The following is a 20105-nucleotide window of genomic DNA, read 5'->3' as shown; positions in this document are numbered from 1 at the left end:
CTCTGTGGCTGGGGGAAGTATAAGACCTAGCTTACAGAAGAGTAGTTAAGCCACAACCAACCCCACTTGCTCGTACATCTCACGTATGCATGGTGCTCGGTCCGAGACAAATGCCTACCAATTAAGGTCTACGATAATAAAGAAAAAGCCTCACTTTGTTTCTGTAGCAAACCTACCACAGCCATGACGGAAAAGAACCCGACCATCTTCATTTTGATCACAGGACATTTCCAGGTGTTTTTGTAGTTTTCCGATAATTATAGTTTCGGGTGTGGTTGCTACTAAAATTACTACGAAGATCGACAGTGCTAAAATCCGGCTACTACCAACAGTTGAGCACCACGAGTACCGCATCATTTCGGGCCGCTCGGACCGCACCCACGACCCTAATTCTGCATGCCCTCAGCCTCTTCCCGACCCGAAGGTATCCCCCAAGAGCATGGGTATGCACATCCGCGTCAGAAGACTCGATGTGGCCATACACAGTCATCGCGGAAGCGTGTGATCACACCGCCACAACAAGGATGAGCACGCAATCATGAGTTGTGGCAGAGAACCCATGTGTAGGGCGTGCTTATGGCGCCGGCGTGAGGTGTTGGGTGGAGAGTATGGAGAATGCCCGAGCAGGTAACGTCACGGCCAAGACAAAGGCTTGATTACGAGGATTCCTACGCTTTCTCCTAAGAACAGTTCTCCGCTCTTGGCAACGTGACGCCCATGAACTACCCAACTTGCATTTTCTCAAGTAAAGGGCGGCTATAAGCTTTTCTGATGTGCTTATACAGCTAGCCAAGCACATCCTGCTCGCTGGTCACGACCGTCTTGTGCCCTTGGCATCTGTAACGAGGTGGGATGACCAACACCACAATCGATGGACCGTCTCGGCTCCGAGTTTTGGGCAATTCACTTTCTTCCTGAAAGGAATTCATCACTAAACCTTTTACACAGAGGTGGGTCAGTAAACATGTCCGGAGCTTGCCGGTGGGCCTGATATTCACAGTCTGCGCACACCAGACGCTCAGACCATGAGTCAAAAGGTGTATTCTTAAAGATTCCTAGAGGAGAAAATTCGGCCGAGAGACAAATGTTTCATCCACTGACTGCTTTGGCCATTGCTCAGATGTCAAGTATGTTGAAGCAATCCAAGCCCAGGCCACGAAGGCTTAGTTCAAAGCACTGACTACCAACTGGAGTAAGATGTATTGATTCATCGTCATATCGCGGAGATAGTGTCACGTCTCCCTTTTTGTTCATCACTCACTTCGGAAATATGGAGTTAAGGGTGCCGTAGAAGCTACGTTGACATGCAGCAATGTGCTAAACATCCATCATGGTCTTCCACATGATTGACGAATACCAAGAAAAATCAAGGCATCCTTTCGGTTTCGAAGATTGTAGCACCGATGACAAGGCATGGCGAGCCATTTGCAAGCGATTGCCAACAACCAACGCTTACTGATGCCCACGATACGCGTCCCCATGGAGCAGCTACACCTACATCCCACGGTCTAGTGACCTCCCTCGTCTATCCTCAACTGAATAAGGGAAAACGTAGTGAGCCTGATGATGCGTCCTCCCTCCACCATGCTGATTAGTACAATGAGAAATCTACCAAATCTGGAGACTTGTTCAGGTATCCGTGGATGAGAAGTGCGAGTTGGTGTGGATTCTGTAATCAGCTGTGGCTTGACAAGGCATACACCTTCCTTGTGACGACATTGAGAAAGAAGAATGCTGGTTCTCAAGGAGCATATCCGAAAGGCAAGTGGAGAGTATAAAAGGAGGGCCTACTTCCAGCTCCAGATATCCCACCACGCTCTTCACCTCTCTACCAATCACTACAACAATCTCTCATCCCAACATCAACACAACATGCTCACCCTCCCCATCCTCTCTCTCCTGGTGGCAGCCGCGACCGCCTCTCCGGTAGGAGAAGCCCCCCAGCCCGTCACCAAGCGCCTCATCAACCCCAACACCGTCAACGCCCTCACCGCTGAACAACTCACGACCCAACGCAACGCGCTCCTCCTCGCCCAATCCGAAACCGCCCGCGAAGCCATCCTCTTCCCGAACGCCCCCAATGCCGCAAACGACACCTTCCAATTCATCAACAACACGGTGACCCCCCCAACCGGCGGCTCCATCTTCCTCTCCACCGTGAACAACTTCCCCGCCCTCGCCTCCACGGGCCTCGCCGCCGCCGTCGGCTTCGTCAACCCCTGCGGCCTCAACACCCCGCACTGGCACCCGCGCTCCAACGAATTCCTCACCGTCGTCCAAGGCAAGCTCCTCGGCGCCATCCTGCTAGAAAACGACTCGGGCTTCGGACATGTCGTCGGCGGTGCTCCCCCCGTCATAGGCCCATACACGCAAATCGAAACCACGCTCTCCAACTACACCGGCATGCTCTTCCCCAAAGGCCTAGTGCACTGGCAATTCAACCCAGAATGCGAACCCGCCGTCTTCGTCGCCGGCTTCGACAACGCCGACCCGGGCCGTGTCGAGGCTGCCCGGGGCTTCTTTTCTGCAACCCCCGACGAGGTGCTCGAGGCAAGCGCGGGATACTCTGAGTTTTTGACCCCGCAGCAGATTGCGGGGCTGAGGCCAACGCTGACGAGCGATTTTACCGAGATTGTGGAGAGTTGTGCGAAGAGGTGCGGTATCCCGTATAAGGCGGAGACTGGGCCTTCGCCTAGTGTGTCGGCGTATCCGTCGGGCACGCAGTCGGGGTATCCTGCTGCTTCCAGTGCGTACTAAGGTCCAGTGATCGAGTGAGCACTTGGTGGAGCGACGAAGAAAGAGGAAGAGGTGGTGGTGGCGACAGCAACAGCAGCGGTAGTATAGACGTCGGTTAGAGGGGAGGAATGGATATAGATCAGGGGATTTCGTTCGTCATATACAGACTGTTGTTTTGGATTTTTGTTACCTAGAACTCTGCTAGCGATAGCGATAGAAAACTCACACTCGTTTTTATAGATGGATTTCATATTATAAAACCTACTTAGTGAGTAGATCCTTGAAATCAATGTGACAGTGTAGAAGTTTCCAGGCAAGGTGGTGATGGCGGGATAGCTGACTACTCCTATGGCTTTGGAAGATACTGGTGGTCTTTGCATTCGGTCTCGTTGGTAAGAACATGAGAGACTGACGAACAATGGGCCTGACTGTCTCTATTAGTGTTTTAGCACTGCATCGTTCATAGACGCCCGGCAATACCGTATTGCGGTCACACCTCTTCTTTTCCTAAACGCACTCTATGCAAGAGCCAGTTAGTACAACCACAAAACTTGATCAAAAAGACACCATAACCCCATGAAAATCCCTCAATAACTTCCTCGAGTACTTCTTTCGCATTCAATATACACACCACACCTCTCTATCGTCAATGCGATCTGATTCCTCCCTTCCTCTCCACATCTCCTCTTTCCCCCCCATTTAAAACTCAGAAATCGTATCACCCCGTCTCTTACCACGCATCTCCCACCTTCCCTATTCAAATCATCAGCTTCCTTTTCTTTTCTATTTCCGCATTCCATGCCATGCATGGCATCTTCAAACTCACCTCAGCCCAGTATCCAGCAGCGCCCAGCAAACCCGGCACCAAGGCGACGTATGCGAATGTGATCCAGGCTGTTCGTCGTGTCCAGCGGAAGTACTTGTGGCGGTTCGTGGTCATGGCTAGGTCACTGTGTTAGTTAACTGCGATTGAGCCCGCCCCATTGGGGGTAGCTAAGCCGGGTAACTGTCTTCTGAGGCTTTGTTGAAGGGGGTAAGGAGTGCGCGGGAGGATTGGAAGGGGGCGGAACGTACTGGCCCATTTGATGATGGCGGGATCCGCGTGGATCACTGGGTGTGGTTGTTAGTCCAATTGCGTCTTTCACAGGCGGTTTTTGGGGGTATATGCGTACTGCCGTGATTGTGGCCGGCCATCCGGCGGAGTGTAGGCTGCATGGTTGTGGTGTTTGCGCGGTGTGGAGAGGGGCGCGGTGGGTGAGGTTGGTGGTTTGGAGAGGTGCGCTTGCGATGAGGTCGGCGGGTGCGGCGAGGGCCGTGATGTCTTGGCGTTTTTGGATCGTCTCTGGCGAGAGAGGATTAGTCGGCTGGAGATTTAACAATGGTAATTGCAATTTGGTATTACATAGTAGCTAGGCTAGATCACATAGTGCGATCTATTGTATTGTGTATTTTATGTTGCTCATATCGTTGCTATAGCTATGAAGATGAAGCTGTGCAGCACGCTCTGAGTGACTCCGTCGTCACAGCTCCAAGTTTTGTCAGTTGCATGTTTCTGTGCCCATGAGATACTTCAAAAAGCATGTACTCGTACAAAACTATAATTTCCATCGCATCGTCGGAACATACAAGATCCGATCCAGACGAGGCTTCTCGGGCGGGGAGTCTACCCTTGGTGGGCTGAGCGCCGAAGCTTGTGACGAAACCACATCGAGCTTGTGGACAAGCCTCGGTGATAATATACGACCAACCGTATAAAAGTCCACAGCCTCCGCCCAAGGTCTCGGCCTGCCTTCCCTAAGACCCTAATAATTTCAACCCCATATCCTCCTCACACATCGTAATCGCAGCTATGTCGAACCAACAAGGCGCAACCATCACAGTTCATTGGTGCGTAGAGAACACGTCCCAGCGCAATTCCCTTCCATGTTGCCAAACACAACGCATCATGTGATTTAAAGAGTTTCCGTCTAATTGCACAACAGGCTGAACAAATCGCGCGGTCAGCGCATCGTGTGGCTGCTCGAGGAGCTCAATCTCGAATACGAGATCAAGGTCTACAAGCGCAATGCCAACAGGCGCGCAGGTCCTGACCTAAAGGCCGTCCACCCCCTGGGAAAATCTCCAGTGATTACCATCAGGCCGGCAAATTCGGAAAAGGATATCGTTATTGCCGAGAGCGAGACCATCATGGAGTATATCTGCGACCATTTTGGAAAGCAGTTGGTTCCTACGAGGTACCCCGAGGGCCAGGAGGGCGTGCTTGGCGCAGAGACAGAAGAATGGATGAGGTACAAGGTGCGTTACTTGCCGCCAGATTTTCTTGGTATCTTGTTGTGGAAGAGAGGGTTAGAGGGGTTGGTGTATCCGGGTGCCTTTGCCTCTTCTACTGCAACTCTTTCACGTGACCTGTAAAAGCATGATCACTGACCACCACGTAGTTCCTCATGGACTTCACCGAAGGAAGTCTGTTCACAGTCCTGATTGCTGCTATCATCAGTGGCAGTAAGTCTCCGTCGAAAACATGTCTCTCCCACGTCATTCTGCTGACACTATGTAGGCATTAAGAACGCTCCCGTTCCCTTCTTCCTCAAGCCCATCACTGGTGGCGTCGCCGCCAAAGTCGATGGCTCCTTTGTAGACCCGGAGTTGAAGACACACTTCGATTTCTTGGAGGATTATCTCATCAAGTCTCCCTCGAAGGGAGAATTTTTCTGTGGTTCCAGCCTTACCGCAGCGGATATCATGATCCACTTTGCACTCGAGGGAGCTTGCCAGCGAGTGCCTTTAAGTGATACAAACTACCCCACTCTGTATAAGTACATGAGGAGGTTACAGCAGACGGATTCATACAAGAGAGCGGCCAAGAAGGTCGAAGAGGCGAGCCAGGAGAAATATGTGCCGTTTAGCGATGCCAAGTTTTAATAGAGTTGAAGCCGTATGGCAAGAGAGGCGGGATGGGTCTCGGCTACCATTTGATCTGCAGATGCATGGTTTCTTCTATAGTCGCCTGCCTTGCATATAATCATTTACGCCGTGGCGTGATTACATCGGCTACGGATAGGGCATACATGGTCACGCTTTGAGAGGTTTTGAGTTGCAGCTTTGTCGTTAAACACACCCGATGTGAAAGTGAGGTCACACTTGGAGGTCACACTTGGAGGTCACACTTGGAGGTAACACAGCAGAATCTCACGTCAGCACGTGCAACCCCTTCCGCCAACCGTCCGTATCACCTGCGATATAGAGGCCAGTCAGCTTTAGCCTCACATCACTGCATGATGAAGATAGAGATTGGGGGCGAGTTTGAGCCGCGCGGGCAAAAGTCAGTGATGTGCGGCGACGTTGACTCGCGCGAGCGGCTGGCGGGCAGGCCGAAGAGCAAGGTAATGATTACGCGCAGATGGCTGAGACGCCTTGCTGGCGCGCAACAGCGCTGTTATATATCCGCGACGTTGCTCTATGCTCGTGGATCGTATTGCTCTCCCTCCAGCGTTCGCTCGAATCCCTCGGCCGGCCGTCGTCGAAATCAACGCCCGTTCCAACGCCAGTCCGAATCCAGTACTGTCTCCGCGAGCTGCTCATCACCAAGACCTTACTCAGCTCTCCCTCAGCAACTCCAGACCCCCGGTTTTCCAGCGCCTCGACTTGGTTCCAGCACCTAGGCTACCTGTGGTCCGACACTACGTACGAGGCGATTGCCTGGGTGTGGTCAGCCAATGTCTGACCGGTCGCGCGCAACCTCTCGGGACTTTGTATTTCAAACTTCTGACCAAGCAGGTGGAGCATCGCAGCAGTATCCACAACAGTCGTATAACAGCTACAACGCGGACCAGGACACAAGTACAGCCGAGACTGCAAGCCAAGCCCCGGTCTATGACGCCTCGACAGCCTATCGCGACTATGTTGCGCAGCAACATCAGGTAGCGCAGGGCCAGTTTGGTGGCTTCAACTTTGGTTCTCAGGCGCCTGCAGCATGGGACTGGACAAACTCGCTCGACTTCACCGACTTTACCAATCAGTATGAACCCCAGGGCGAGCTGGTCCAGGAGTTCCAAGGTCAAGCAAATTCGGCCAACGACTTCAGTATCCCGCTCCCCGTCACTAATAGTGACTCTGCATATGCGCCTTTCCAGCAACAACCCCCAAGCGCGTCGTCTCCACCAAATGCTACGCAAACCCAGATTCCATTGTCTCCGCCGCCCCCGCCTCCTCGATCGCAGCAGCAGCAACAACAACAGCAACAGCAACAACAACAACAACAGAGACCGGTAGTACAGACAGGCATGAAGCGCAAGCTCGATTCCGAGCCATCTTCAGCCGTGTCGCAGACTGGCGGTGCAGCAATAGAGAACCCCTCGAAGCGCATAAACAAGTCTCGCCAGTCATCAGATGCGTCGGCTACGTCGCCTGTTATACAGGCACCAGTCGACACACATCCGGCGACGGCGACAACAACGACAACGCGTAGCACAGCCCTTCCCGTGCCCAACGAAACTGCATCGCAACTGGCGCCACGAGAAAACACACAAGTTGAGCGGCGCAAGGAGCAGAGCAAGGGCACAGGACCGCAAGGCAGGGTCATTGACGTTTCAACACCGAGGAAAATACAAGACGCGCCCTCCGGAATAGACATGTTGCCCGCAGGCAAGGTGTTTCCCATACAGATCGGCTCGGAGCTATTCAGATTGTCTGGAGCCTCGCTCTCGTCGGATGGTAAGCATGCGCCAAAACTGAAAGAAGCAGCCAAGGCCTGTCAGCTAAGACTACTAGAGCACCTTCATACTTTTCCCATTTTTTCGGCCAGCAACTACACGATAATGGGGGTCGCGCTGGTGACGTGAGGACCTTGTATATCGACCGTGATCCAGAGACATTCCGTGACATTGCTCTACATCTGCAGGGCTACCATATCACTCCAAAAGACGGCGAGCATTTTGTCAAGTTGTATGCCGATGCGCAGTTCTACTCATGTAAGCTCGTCTATGAGAAACACAAAGGCTCAGAGCTGACTGTAGTAGTACCGCGACTTACTAAACAGCTCTTTGGCACCGATATATTTGTCCGCATAGGAGGAACTCCTTTTCAGATACCGCGTGATCTCTTCTCTGCTCCAGGCGACAGTCCTAATTTCTTCTCGCTTGGATTCGCGCATTTCTTCTTGACACCCACAGAAGCATTTCCTGGACTGGATCATGATGCGCTACTCCGTCCGCCATCCATCAAGCCACCCTCAGTGCCGAATAGGAACGGAGAGACTTTTAACGAGTTGATACAGATACTACAAGGATACAATGTCGAGATTCGAAACAGTGAACACCGATCCAAGCTCCTCAGAGACGCACGTTACTTCCATCTCAAAGGGCTTGAGCAAAAGCTGATACCATGTGAAATTTCGTTCAATGTGCGGCGCCAGCAGTCCGAAATTCTGGTGCGGCTCGAAGACATTCGCCCGTCGGGCGTCTCCTTTATCCCTGATAAAACAGCATCGGGCGACTCGGATTCTGGATCGGTCCATGGTGGCCAGTCAATCAGTGCGTCTCCAGGCTCACAGCCTATTGGCAAAGTCGAGAGTCCTGCACCGTCAAACGCAAGTAGCAGTGCTGTCACGCGAGCAGGCTACGTGTCATACGCGCGTCCATATACGGATGACCATGCAAATAGTAATATCTTGGTTCTTGAGATTTCCTCAACGGAGTCGACATTGTTGTTTTTGCCATGGTCGGCCCCCATGGCTTCACGGACGGGTCCACTGGAAGTCGACTTTCGAGCCACGTTCCACAACTCGACACTTGCACGTGTTACGTCCCTGTTCTCCGTTGTGGCTTCAAAAATGGGCCTGCCAGCCACGCAACCTCTGGGGCTCATGCACCTGCAGTCTGGCGGGGGTGTTGCGGCACAACCAGTTAGCCCGGCCAATTCTGGCGTGAGCGATCGCCGCGTTCGCGTGCGCCTCGAGACTGACTGTGCTCTGGAGATCGACGGTGCACCCGCAGAGCTTGGCGTGGATGGTAATACTGGCCGCCTTGGTATCCGACGGGCAAACTCCAACGGAGCATGGCTGTGGGGCGGTGATAAATCAGATTCTGAATCTTCGTATCTCCGAGCCGACGAGCAGGATTTAGAGGTGGAATGGACACTCAAACGCGCACACTGGCGCATCCGTGTCGAGCCTCTTGCTCCCGATGCAGACGGTGATGTGCGACGCATGCAAGTCATACTGTGTGGCGTGCGACTAGAGGTGTTTACGGCCGAGCGGGCTCGTAATGCTTCACGTGGGTTCTTGGGCTAATGGATTGTATAAAGTGTGTGTACCCTGTAAATATATACGAATGACACTATCTATTCTCCCTCGTATGACCTTTCCCAAGATTATGACTGGTTGGATTGGCTGTCAGCTGAGTTGCCAATTGGCGAATCCCTGTTTTTGTGGTTTTCTCTAAATGCTAGTTTTCAAAAATGGTGTTCCATACTTAGTAAATTTTTACCACGTGAACACAAAGAGACGGTTTTAGCAGTTTGTTATTCGATGGTGCAACTGTCAAAGTAAATGCACAGATCGTACCAATGAAAAATCATAAAAGTTTCTGGATGCAAAGCTAGACTGGCTAAGTTCAATCTCTAAGTTTCTAAAGATAGCGATTAATGAAACTGCAACATAAAGAAAAAGGAATTGTTCCAAGCATTCTATACCTTTAGTGTCATTTCACAAACCCACCCCACTCAGTCTGGTTCTCTCTCCTCATTTGCGCTCTACCCTAGGATTAGGCTCTGGAGTCCCGGGTGTCAATGGACTCGTACTATCTTTTCTTGATGCATCGGGCGTCCACCTTTCCGCATCACCCAGGCGGTCTGATGTGAGGCCTGCGGAACCAGGGTTGCGCATACCGGCTTCGAGCTGCTTCTGGTAGCTGACTTGGCGCAGGCGCTGGGCCTCACGCGGTGTAAGGTGAAGATAGATCTCGACACCGATAGCATGTAGTGCAAACGCAACCCAGACTGCCATACCGAATGCAATGTTGAGCGCGGCACCAGTGTTTGCCCTATCTCCAGATCCAATAGTTGCAGCCACAGCAGACACGGCGTCTGGGTTTGAGCCGTTGGCAAAGGCAGAGCATGCGGGGTACGACGTAACAAGATCGATATCATCTTCGATGGTAGCCGCAATCTTGACACAGGGCCACACAGTGTAGTACCCGCTGTTCTTGATAATCTGTGCCGAGATAATCATGATGATGCGAGTCGTGATGATGCAGCCAGCATAGAACCAGCCTCGTAGCATCCATGCGCGGTGCTGCTCAATCTGCAACTTCTTCACATTGATGTAGCTGATAATGAAGCAGCCCAAGGTAGTAAAACCGAGCGCACCGAGCGAGCTCTGGACATCAAGACCGCCGCCAAATGCATGGCGGATAATCATCAGGGCGCCAACGAGACTGATCAGGTACAGCAGCAGCGAAGCGTATCCGCCAATTCGGTGAAGAGTGAGCCAGCGGTGTCGGATAACCGGCGTGAATTGCATTACGGCAATCATGCCTGCGGGCAGGACGCCGCCAAGATGTAGCAGAATCCCCACTTTGAACCGGTTGAAGTTGAGGTAGTAGTAGCATTCTCCTGGCGCGGCGCTATTTCCCGTCGAACTCGGCCCGGCGGCGGGACAAAACTTGCTCGAGAAGCCAAGGTATTGCAGGCGTGCTAGTGAGACTGCGGCACATGTGTTAGGATTTATTTAAAAAAAAAGCCTCACAAGGCAGATTCAGTGATGGGGGAAAAGGAGGAATGAGTTACTTACAACCAAGGAGCGCACCCCCGAATACAAAGTACAACCAGAAGTTGTACGTCTTTGTGAAACCAAGTGGATTCGCGACTTTGCGAGCAAATGCGCTCGAGGAAGGTGGTTTAGCGACCATGTCGATATACGTATTTGCACAAACAACAGAGGGAAGAAAGTGATGAAGATGGAGAGGAAGAAGCTTCTTATTGTAGTGGCAAGGGAGTTGCTTGGTATGTAAGTAAACTCTTTAATTTCCCTTTCTCGTGCGATGGCCCACTCCATGTTATATCCTACACAACTGTTTCGAGATCAACGTCATGATGCCCCCTTTTCGAGACGATTGCGTGGGTAGCCCTCAAAAAAAAGAGTGCCAAGGGACCCGTGGCCGCAGCACGTATAACGCTTTGTGCACTGCCTTAGAAGCGGTGGGCTCATTACAGCCGCAAAGAGTTGATTCTGCGACAGCACTGGCGCCCGATCAGAGGTGTTTTACAACGATCGTCGGAGTATATATTCACACGACCCACAAGCGGACTGCAGGGTAACGGGTCCCTACAACGGTGGGGCGGAGATCTTGGCAGTCCTTTTCGAGCACTTTGATTGGTTGCGCAGATTGAACCAGAAGAGGATAAGAGTAAATGCGTGTGATTGGACGGGAAAGCTGATAAAGCGGGGCGCCTTATGACTAAGGTACCTTATTCGGGCCTTGCGGCTTCTCAGCATCGTCATAGACATGTCCACACCAATGGGTGAGCTGCTTAGCTGTCAACCTAATTCAACCAATGTACCCTTGCTGGCGATTAAAGGAAGCATGCCATCCGATTCTGCAAAGGGAACATTCTGCGCTGGCCTTGCGCGTTAACCTGTTTGTTGACTAAGTAGGTAGTTAGGCGTATACGCGCCTCTTCTTTCTCCACACACAGACCGCCATGGTGGGGGTTCCGGGGCGCTCCAAGGGATGTGTTGATTGTAGGAAGAGGAAAAAAGGTGTAAGTCGAAGGCAAAGTTCTCACGAGAGAGTGATAGTCAGGACCCTGTGGCTGATGATATTCCTCTAGTGCGACCTAGTCCAGCCTGAATGCGGCCAGTGTAAGGGACGTGGGATAAAATGTGGAGGTTACGACTCTGATCGCATCTTCATCTACCAGCAAGGCGCGCTAAGTCGGGCTGCCGCACTCAAAACAGACAAATGTGCGACCGTCAGGACATCGCCAACCCAGCCAGATCTGCAAGACTACCAGATGGTGCATCATTCAAAGTCCACCTTTGCTGTACAACGATGCGATGAACGCCCCACTCCTGTGAACTTGATGCTCCCCCAGGGCCTTGCCAAAGCAGCCTACAGCGAGAGGACCGTTGCTGCGTTTCTGGAAATGTATAGCCCTGCAGGCACAATACGTAACACCAATGTCGACGCAAGGGAACTGTTTAATTTGCTTCCTTTACTTAGTACACGTGATGAGGCACTGCAGATGGCGACCCTGGCCGTCGGCATGACGCAACTGGGGATTACCACAGGGAATGAAAGCCTCACCCGGCACGGCAGGACGCTATACGGCAAGGCGCTCAAGGAAACGGCAATGGCGTTGCGGAATCCTGCTAGAGCAAACAGCAAATCACTGCTCATTGTGCCTCGCATCATGGGCCTTTTTGACATGCTATATGGCGCTGAGCCTGACTCGTCTAACCAAGCTAAGAGCTGGCTCAGCCATGCAGAAGGTGAACTAGCCATGATCATCAGCCGGGGGCCCGAAGCGTTCTCTGTAGATGATGCAGCCCACATGTTCTTCACCACTGCCAGATATCGACTCCTGGGACCCGCAGTACGAGCCAGGAAGCCGACCATCTTCGATGCACCGGACTGGAAGACGCTACCTTGGAAAGGAAGAACAAAATCGTACGAAGATGCGCTTATGGACATCATGTGCGGCATACCAGAGCTCCTCTGGTCTGTTGACAGACTCCAATTCACAACCCTAAACACCATTGAGAAAGAAAAACTCAGACTCCAAACCCTCTCCAAATGCTGGACCATGCATTCCGAACTTGAAAATTGGAAATCAGCAGACCCAGACTCCATATACACCCCTACTTTTGTAGATCTATATACCACAATCTCCTTCCCAAACATCGACATCGCCTGCCTCACTGTCCGCTACTGGCTCATCTGCCTCTTCCTCTACTCCTCCCTCGACATCGCCTCAGGCATCGACCCTGCAACCGACTACTCCCTCTCACACCCGGACCGTCCGCACCCCCGCCCTTTTGCCCGCATGATCACCCGCTCAGTCGACTACTTCATGCAAGAAAAATTCGGCGTCACAGGACTAAGTGCCATGTGGTTTCCACTCGGCAACACGCTTTTCTACATGAACCGCAACCGCGATGCCGACGAGGCATACATCATTGCGGTGATGAAAGCGTGGGAGCGCCCCAAGTTGCCAAGTGCAATGAGGGAGTTTCTCAAGAGCTTCCGCATGACGGTGGATCTGAGGACGCTTTCTGCGCGACTGCTCTCCGAACTTTGAATTTCTCACACACATGAGATAGTGTGTGTGTGTACTTATACCCAGCCTTTCTCCAAAAACCGCGTTTATTTCTCCCGTTTAAGCACCGTATGCTTATATCAGCCACGATGGTAGCATCATGGGTGGCCCCGGAAACACCCGCCCGCAAAGCTAGCCAAACCCTACATGTCAAACACACGGCCTCGCACCTACTTACATAAGGTAACCCTGACCCTGCTTATGCAGTGTAAAACTGAGCCCCACTACCTACCCGCCAAGCTCCCGTCACACACACACAAACTCACCGGCCATCCTATCATCCGTCGGGCTAACTATTGCTCCGACTGTTCAACGCGCAAAAGGGACCTACCACCCCCTGATCCTGGTCTCCCCCAGTCAACAAGAAGTTGTCAGTCACCAACTTTAATTGTATTCGCCTCCCCCCATCCATCCCCATTTTTCTTTTTTTGTGGGTTCCAGCGTGGCGGTGACACACTTGGCATGGTACGATGTTACGAAGAGAAGAAGTGTTGACGTCTGTGATTTGGGGGGTGTATCGAGGGGGATCGAGGATGAGCTGGGTTGAAGGGAGGTAGGAGAAGAGGGTTGCGTGGCTTTTGCTGGGCGGGTGAGGTATAAGAGGTGCACCTCGCAGCGCCCTTGTTAGAGGGCTTAAAGACAGCGGGCTTTGTCTTTGCTTGCAGGTCAAGAAGAAGAAACAGAAGATGATGATGAGGGGACCGGGGTATTATAGGAGGTAAAGGAAAAAAATCGTGAGATACTCGAGGTACAAATCTCATTTCGACGAGAGAGAGAGAGAGAGAGAGAGAAGAGAAGAGTATATTATTCAATCATCGTATCATGAAAATTCTATGTTCTATCATCACAAGGGGAACTCCCCCTAATTATTCCTCACACTCTTCTCCTTCTTCTCCTTCCTCTTCTCCTGCTTCGTCTTAGCCTTCTTCTTATTCCTGTTCCCCCCCTCGCCATCACTCTCACTCGCCCTCTTGCCACTTCCCTTGCCCTCACTCGCCTCCCCGTCCACAGTCTCACCATCTGCCTCCGCTTCTTTGAGCAACAGCGTATTCAACGCATCATTGAAATGCTGCAACTCGCAGATATCACCGATGCGCACGCGCATGTAGTCGAACGCAATGGCGACTTTGAGGTCTTTATTGCGGATCTTGACTACTTGCTCCATTTTGGCGAGTGACGAGGATTGGTGCTGGAGGGTTGGGGTGGGTTTTGCGACGTCGCGCGGGGGTTGGGCGATGGTTGTAGGATGGATGTCCATGTTGTCTGCGTTGTCGAGGGTAGGATCGACTTCGTCGTTGTTGTCGGTGGGGTCTTCTGCAGTTTTTGACGGGTCAAGGAGGGGATCTTCTTGCTCGCCGTCTGTGACTGTTTCCAAGACGGGGATCTTTTGGTAGCGCTGGCTGAAGTGGGTGAGGACAACTGCCTTTGCATTCATTTTTGCGCCGATGCCCAGGGCTTCGGATGTGGTAGAGTGCTTCTTTGCTTTGGCATCGCCCAAGAGCGCGTCGTCGAACGTAGCTTCGTGGATGAGCACAGTGGTGTCTGTGCCGACTTTTGAAAAGTGCCAGCTTGGTCTGCAGTCGCCTGAGTAGCTGACTTTGAGCGGCTTAACTCCTTTGGGATCTGAGGGTGAGGGAGGAAAGGTGATTGAGACGGCCATGGAGCCATGGCAATGCACTACATTCGCACTCTGAATATCCTCGAACCCAAAGAACTTCTTATACACTGATTTGGGCACTTCTGGGTTTTCTGGTCTCTCCTTTCCGAACGTGTTCATAATCGAGAGTCGGGAAGAAGTGGCATATTCGTTGGGAGTGATTTGCAACGGCAGAATGCGACTGTATCCGATATCTTCAATCGCAGAATACTCATGTAGCCACTGGAGCATGCCATTATGTGAAATGACAGATAAACCATACGCTCTGATATCAATGTCTCCCACAGTGTCGCCAAGCGGTTGCAGGTTTGGCACACTGTTGTGTACCACTTGGTACCAGGCCCGGATCACGGCAGCTGTCCCCAGATGATGGTCAGCGTGCAAGTGGCTGATCCAGATCACCCTCAGATTCTTGAGAACACCGATGAGTTCCTCATGTGGAAAAACTCTCGCAAGCTGTCCGAGCGTGTTCTCGCCGCAGTCAAACAAGTAATTGCCAATGCCGGGAACCCGAACCAAAGTCGCAGAAACATTGCGGTACTTTGATGGTAAGGCCGAGCCCGTACCGAGCGTAATAACTTCTGTATCTGGACGGGCCAGGAGCTGTCTCCATTCGTTCATGTTATTGCGATTTTGTTGCAATGCTATCTGAGCATCCTGGGCCAACTCAAGTACCTCGGTTGCCGTGTCTCGTCTTGCCGCTTCGTCGTCAAAAGGCGCCGAGATCGACTCTTTCTTCATGGCAAATTTTGGCATAAGTGCAAAGGTCAACCCTCGGTCAGCAGCCATGGTACGCTTTGGCAGCTCAGATGACGCCGACTGGTTGGCTCTGTAAATACTCTTCTGAGGGACGCTGGTACTGTCAAACACGGGCGTGGAGTATCTGGCAGGATCTACTTGTCCAAGACGCGTGGCTTGGGTGGCAACCGAGTCATTAGTCATACGATTAGGTGCAGTATCTATAGACGATATGATATGTTTAACGTCACTCAATCTCTCCATGAACTCTGTTAGAGCTGGGTGGCCTGCCACGCCCGGGCCAAGAATCCAGACGATAGCTCCGATACCTTTCATGACTTCTGGCGAGTTGAGCTCCTCTCGTTGAACAATACTTTCAACATAATCGACCGAGGGAACATCAAGAATAGCAGTTCCTTGACCAGGCCTATCCGCACCCATGACTTGTTCCGGTGTGACCCACTCTCCATTAGCATTCTGGACTGATATGCCTTTGGAAAGCTGGCCAAATTTTGGCCCTGGGGTGATGCCCAGCTCTTTCGCACGCGCAACATCGAACTGTCCGCGGGTAGGGTGCGCTCGCACAATGTACGACACGCACTCTGAAGCAGGCTTGGTCGGCGGGAGAGCCAGAATCTGGGCGCCAGGCCAAGGTGTCCGTGTCCACACGGTTATATCGGGCAGAGGCTCTGACCCTCCTGGCTTTGGCCCGTTGTAAGGTTCATAGCTGTGGGTTTCCGGGTTGCGAACAAACATAGCGGCTGGCATTTTCACTTTCGAGATGTGTTGCTCGACAAGGGTGTCGAAGCTCCAGTTGGAATCAAACATGAACTTGATGGTTGCGGTCCGTATGTTATCGTATCTGACCTCGCGAGCTTCTGGAGTTTCGTTTTCTGAGGCCTGGAAGTCCTCAAACGTGTTCAGATGCGTGTCAAAGTGTCGTCGCCGTTCCTCTAATTCAGCTTCTGCTTGTGAATCTATTTGGGAACCAGCTGGAGAGACTGAAATGGCCCAGACATTGATGTTAGAGTCTTGCCATGTGGGGAGTATGACGCCATTCTCGTCCTTGGCCGGTGACTGGTTTGTGTACTCGGTGGCAGTAATGGGTATGCCTTTCCGAAAGATGAACCTCCGGCATGTGCCCAACGCGTGCTTCAGGTTGGGGGGACCATATACGTCAAAATGCGGCTTCGGCGGCGCTTCAGCCTTCTTGCCTCGCTCCTGGGCCAGCCGGAAGGTTTCCATAGAAGTGGTGTAGGAGCTTGTGCTCGCGTCGGCCAGTGTGAGCATCATGCCGATGAGCCCGCCCATATTCTTCCATTCAGCCCTGCCAGTGAGGAAGAAATCCTGTGCCTTCAACAGGCGTGTTCCCTGTTGCACCATTGCACGCTGCGTGCCCTCTGCCATGCTGCCAAAGACATAGTGCTTGGTTGCCGTGCGTAGCACGAGTGTAGTACCTGGGCTATCGGCCGTCGGCGTGGTGATGATTTCAACACTGCAGGACATGATTCTCGAATCTTTCCTCAGGCTGCTACTATCCGCGAGTGGTCTGTCTTTTGCATCGACGGGTTCGAGTGGCTTAGAGGGCGGTACGAGAAGAGGCTGGAATCGAAATTCCGCCCGGGGTCGGCTGTATGATTTCAAGAAACGGACATGGATCGTGGCGGCCGTAACACGACCGGCGGCGCTTAATCTGGAAGCCAATATGAAGATGTTGGAAGCTGATTCAAAAATGCGTGCGCAAAGTCATTGCAGAACTTCGCCCGCGTCACTTTTTTGGCCATCCATGGGTCCGTGCGAGCAAGATCAAGCGGTCCTGTTCCGCGATCCGATCCCTGTCGGCACTACCATCCCGCCATGCCGCGATATATCCATGATCTGGGTATCGTCTTTAATTGTAATTTAGAACTAGCTGATTATCAATATCCTTCGTTCATACTCTAGTCATGTCCTTTTTCTAGATCCTCACGCCTTCTTCCTGAGTGCTCCCCCGTCAACCGTGATGTCCTGACCAGTCACGAAGCCTGCCTCAATCAGATACAGCACAGCATCAGCGATATCCTTCGGTCTACCAGCTCTGTTCGTTGGATGATCTGAGATATCCTTCTCGCTGATCTGGCTGGCCCAATCTGTCCCCTTCTCGTCACCCTCTTTGCTCTCATGTGCCACCTTGATGCGACCGGGCGCGATGAGATTAACCCTGATACCTAGATGCCCCAGACTGATTGCCATTGAGTGCATCAATCCAATCAGACCAGACTTGCTTGATGCATATCCCTCCTGGTTGGGGTCCGATTGGTGTGCGCGGAACGAGCCAATGTGTATGATACACGGTCCTGCAGGGCTGGAGTTGTTTGCGTTCTGCATGTGTGCTCCCTCTTCAACATCAGAGGCTCGTGCCTTCATGTAAGGAACACATGCTTGACTCATGGCAAATGGAGCAGTAAGATTGGTGTCGATGTACGCCTGCCACTCATCAATCGTTGAGGGGTCTTCCATCGTCTTGCCGTCCTTCCATTGAGGACTAGCAATTCCACCATTATTTATGAGAACATCGATTCGATCGTTAAAGAAGCTGGCGGCCTCCTTGACTTTGGCTCGAATCTCATTCACGTTCCGAAGGTCGCAGATGGCATATCCTAGTCTACCGTCCGCGTAGTACTGCTGGAGGTGGACTTTGCACGTATGGTCGAGTTCTTCCTCGTCAATGTCGAAGACGTAGGCGTGGTGACCAGCCTCAAGCATCATCCTGGTCAATGCTCGGCCAATGCCTCGAGCCCCACCAGAAATGATAATGTTCTTGTACAAGGGTGCTACCGGTGCTTGAGGAGACGCCATTTTGAAGTGTGGAGATTATGTTGTGTTTAGGTAAAGACCTTGTCCGCATCTCTGACTGCGGTTTTGATGCTTCCATTGTTTCTGCCAGTACGTTGATCTGACGTCACGCCTCAACACATTGTTTAATGTCGCGGCATCTCGATACGGAGGCAAAAACGCCTGTTATCGTTCGGCCACTGTTTCTGCTTTCCAATATTACCTATTCTCATAACTCCGAGGTCTTTCCAGGATGCGGGAATTTTCTCGCGTTCTCGTCGCGTATATCCTAGCCCTCTTGGTATATAGGAATATTATAAAACCCCACACTGTATGCCCTTTCACTACATAAATCAAATAACAATTGTGCAGATATATCTGGAAGGCTGTTGCTTTGATATCATATCGTTCAATGAATCAACAGATTGTTAATAAGAACCTTTTCATTGCCTCCTGCTATCGGACGAACATGATAGTAGAACGATGAACGCCGTATTTAATCCTCGTACGATCTGCTTGTCGTGTACAGATAACACCCTCAATGTTGGATGTAGTCAATATGTAGTTGTACTGTATCCCACTTTGAGCGGGACAATCGGCCCTTCCTTACTGCTGTCCAATCGTGCGAGGCAATTACACACTAGCAAAGTGGCGGGGATCACTGGGACTTATCGGAGATAACGAGCATATATTTTATTTGGGAAAATTCCAATATCAAAGCTAATTGAAGAAAACACATTTTTCAATGCTGCTGAATCATGACAGCGACTGTGCAAAGGCCAAAGCTGCAACTCAAGCTCATGTTCTAGACGCACCACGATAAACATCACGGTGCATTTTTTCAGAGGCTAGTTCAATCGAACAGTCCAAATCGCATCCATAGATCTTTTATCAAAACAAAAGATTTCCCACATGACGCCTGAGAAACACCAAGTTCCATGAAAGTACAGGTATATGACCACATTGCATGCATCGTTCAAATAAGAAAAAGCGCCGTCAGCCCATCGCACCTAGCCCCATTTATTGCGAACGCTGGTAGACACCCACAACCATGGCGTGGTCACGCTCGAAAGGCTCGAGGGTAAGCTGCTCCTTGGGCTTGATGCCCATCTCTCGTAGCTTGGCGACTTCCTGTGCGAACACAGCCTCGGGGGCGGCTGTGGAGTCGATACAGTTGGCCTTGATGGAGATGACGATACCGCCACCAACCTTCAAGAACATGCCGGCGTTGAGTCCGACAATACGTGCTTGATCAGGCTGAGCAACATCAGCAAAGATGCAGTCGACCATGCCCAAAAGCATCCTGTATTTCGATGGGTGTCTGGCGTCCTCGACAATGGGAATGACGTTGGTGCGGTGGGTGGCCATGTTGATCAGATCACGACCGGAGCGGTGGGAGAATTCGACGGCGAAGACAGTGCCTTCGGGACCGACGATGTCGGCAACGTGGGAGACTGATGTGCCGGAAGCAGCACCAAGGTAGAGGACCTTGGAGCCAGGGCCCATGTAGATGTTGTCGACACCACCCAAGATACCAGCAGCCAACTTGGAACGGAAGGGGTTCCAGACACGGTATTCGGTGCTGCTGGCCTCGGTCTCGCCGTCCTTTGCGGCGCTGGCACCAACGCTGATGCGCTTCTCTCCGTAGACGGACTCTCCGGGGGTCAGGTTCTTGGTGACGAGGAGATCTTCCTTGCCACGAGCGACGAAGACACCAGCATGGCGATGGCTGAATCTAGATTTAGCAAGAGTTGTACTTTGGACGGGGACTCTACTCACGGCTCGACGATAACCTTGGCTCCACCACGCGCGCCTCCACGACCACCGCCGCGAGGACCGCCGC

The 20105-nt window shown here is 52.0% G+C and overlaps 9 protein-coding genes across 9 annotated transcripts; 4 read left to right on the top strand and 5 right to left on the bottom strand.

The window, feature by feature from the left end:
* Positions 1–322: 322 nt before the first annotated feature.
* On the bottom strand, positions 323–490 carry COCMIDRAFT_94938 (uncharacterized protein; the record flags this gene model as incomplete). The annotated part of the gene is made up of 1 exon (XM_007689638.1): positions 323–490. One exon carries the CDS (start codon positions 488–490, stop codon positions 323–325), a length of 168 nt encoding a protein of 55 aa, XP_007687828.1.
* Positions 491–1872: 1382 nt separating this feature from the next.
* Positions 1873–2757, top strand: COCMIDRAFT_94977 (uncharacterized protein; the record flags this gene model as incomplete). Its single annotated transcript, XM_007689637.1, has 1 exon — positions 1873–2757. One exon carries the CDS (start codon positions 1873–1875, stop codon positions 2755–2757), a length of 885 nt encoding a protein of 294 aa, XP_007687827.1.
* A 678-nt stretch (positions 2758–3435) lies between these two features.
* On the bottom strand, positions 3436–3951 carry COCMIDRAFT_94909 (uncharacterized protein; the record flags this gene model as incomplete). The annotated part of the gene is made up of 4 exons (XM_007689636.1): positions 3436–3489; positions 3563–3678; positions 3811–3846; positions 3909–3951. The coding sequence occupies 4 exons, from the start codon at positions 3949–3951 to the stop codon at positions 3436–3438; spliced, it is 249 nt and encodes an 82-aa protein (XP_007687826.1).
* A 634-nt stretch (positions 3952–4585) lies between these two features.
* Positions 4586–5658, top strand: COCMIDRAFT_94910 (uncharacterized protein; the record flags this gene model as incomplete). Its single annotated transcript, XM_007689635.1, has 4 exons — positions 4586–4623; positions 4719–5031; positions 5175–5238; positions 5294–5658. The coding sequence occupies 4 exons, from the start codon at positions 4586–4588 to the stop codon at positions 5656–5658; spliced, it is 780 nt and encodes a 259-aa protein (XP_007687825.1).
* Positions 5659–6452: 794 nt separating this feature from the next.
* COCMIDRAFT_95026 (uncharacterized protein) lies at positions 6453–9025 on the top strand (the record flags this gene model as incomplete). The annotated part of the gene is made up of 3 exons (XM_007689634.1): positions 6453–7449; positions 7509–7706; positions 7755–9025. 3 exons carry the CDS (start codon positions 6453–6455, stop codon positions 9023–9025), a joined length of 2466 nt encoding a protein of 821 aa, XP_007687824.1.
* Positions 9026–9475: 450 nt separating this feature from the next.
* COCMIDRAFT_94973 (uncharacterized protein) lies at positions 9476–10643 on the bottom strand (the record flags this gene model as incomplete). Its single annotated transcript, XM_007689633.1, has 2 exons — positions 9476–10437; positions 10526–10643. The coding sequence occupies 2 exons, from the start codon at positions 10641–10643 to the stop codon at positions 9476–9478; spliced, it is 1080 nt and encodes a 359-aa protein (XP_007687823.1).
* A 1174-nt stretch (positions 10644–11817) lies between these two features.
* On the top strand, positions 11818–13035 carry COCMIDRAFT_94903 (uncharacterized protein; the record flags this gene model as incomplete). Its single annotated transcript, XM_007689632.1, has 1 exon — positions 11818–13035. The coding sequence occupies one exon, from the start codon at positions 11818–11820 to the stop codon at positions 13033–13035; it is 1218 nt and encodes a 405-aa protein (XP_007687822.1).
* An 880-nt stretch (positions 13036–13915) lies between these two features.
* COCMIDRAFT_94911 (uncharacterized protein) lies at positions 13916–18286 on the bottom strand (the record flags this gene model as incomplete). The annotated part of the gene is made up of 2 exons (XM_007689631.1): positions 13916–17026; positions 17447–18286. The coding sequence occupies 2 exons, from the start codon at positions 18284–18286 to the stop codon at positions 13916–13918; spliced, it is 3951 nt and encodes a 1316-aa protein (XP_007687821.1).
* A 996-nt stretch (positions 18287–19282) lies between these two features.
* On the bottom strand, positions 19283–20073 carry COCMIDRAFT_5153 (uncharacterized protein; the record flags this gene model as incomplete). Its single annotated transcript, XM_007689616.1, has 2 exons — positions 19283–19991; positions 20042–20073. Coding segments are annotated over 2 exons (741 nt in total), but the record flags the coding sequence as incomplete, so codon positions are not given.
* Between the last annotated feature and the right edge of the window lie 32 nt (positions 20074–20105).

This window comes from Bipolaris oryzae (genome assembly GCF_000523455.1).
Source record: "Bipolaris oryzae ATCC 44560 unplaced genomic scaffold scaffold_62, whole genome shotgun sequence".
Classification (NCBI taxonomy): Eukaryota; Fungi; Ascomycota; class Dothideomycetes; order Pleosporales; family Pleosporaceae; genus Bipolaris; species Bipolaris oryzae.
Note: the sequence above shows the minus strand (reverse complement) of the source record. Positions and strands in the feature narration are given on the sequence as shown.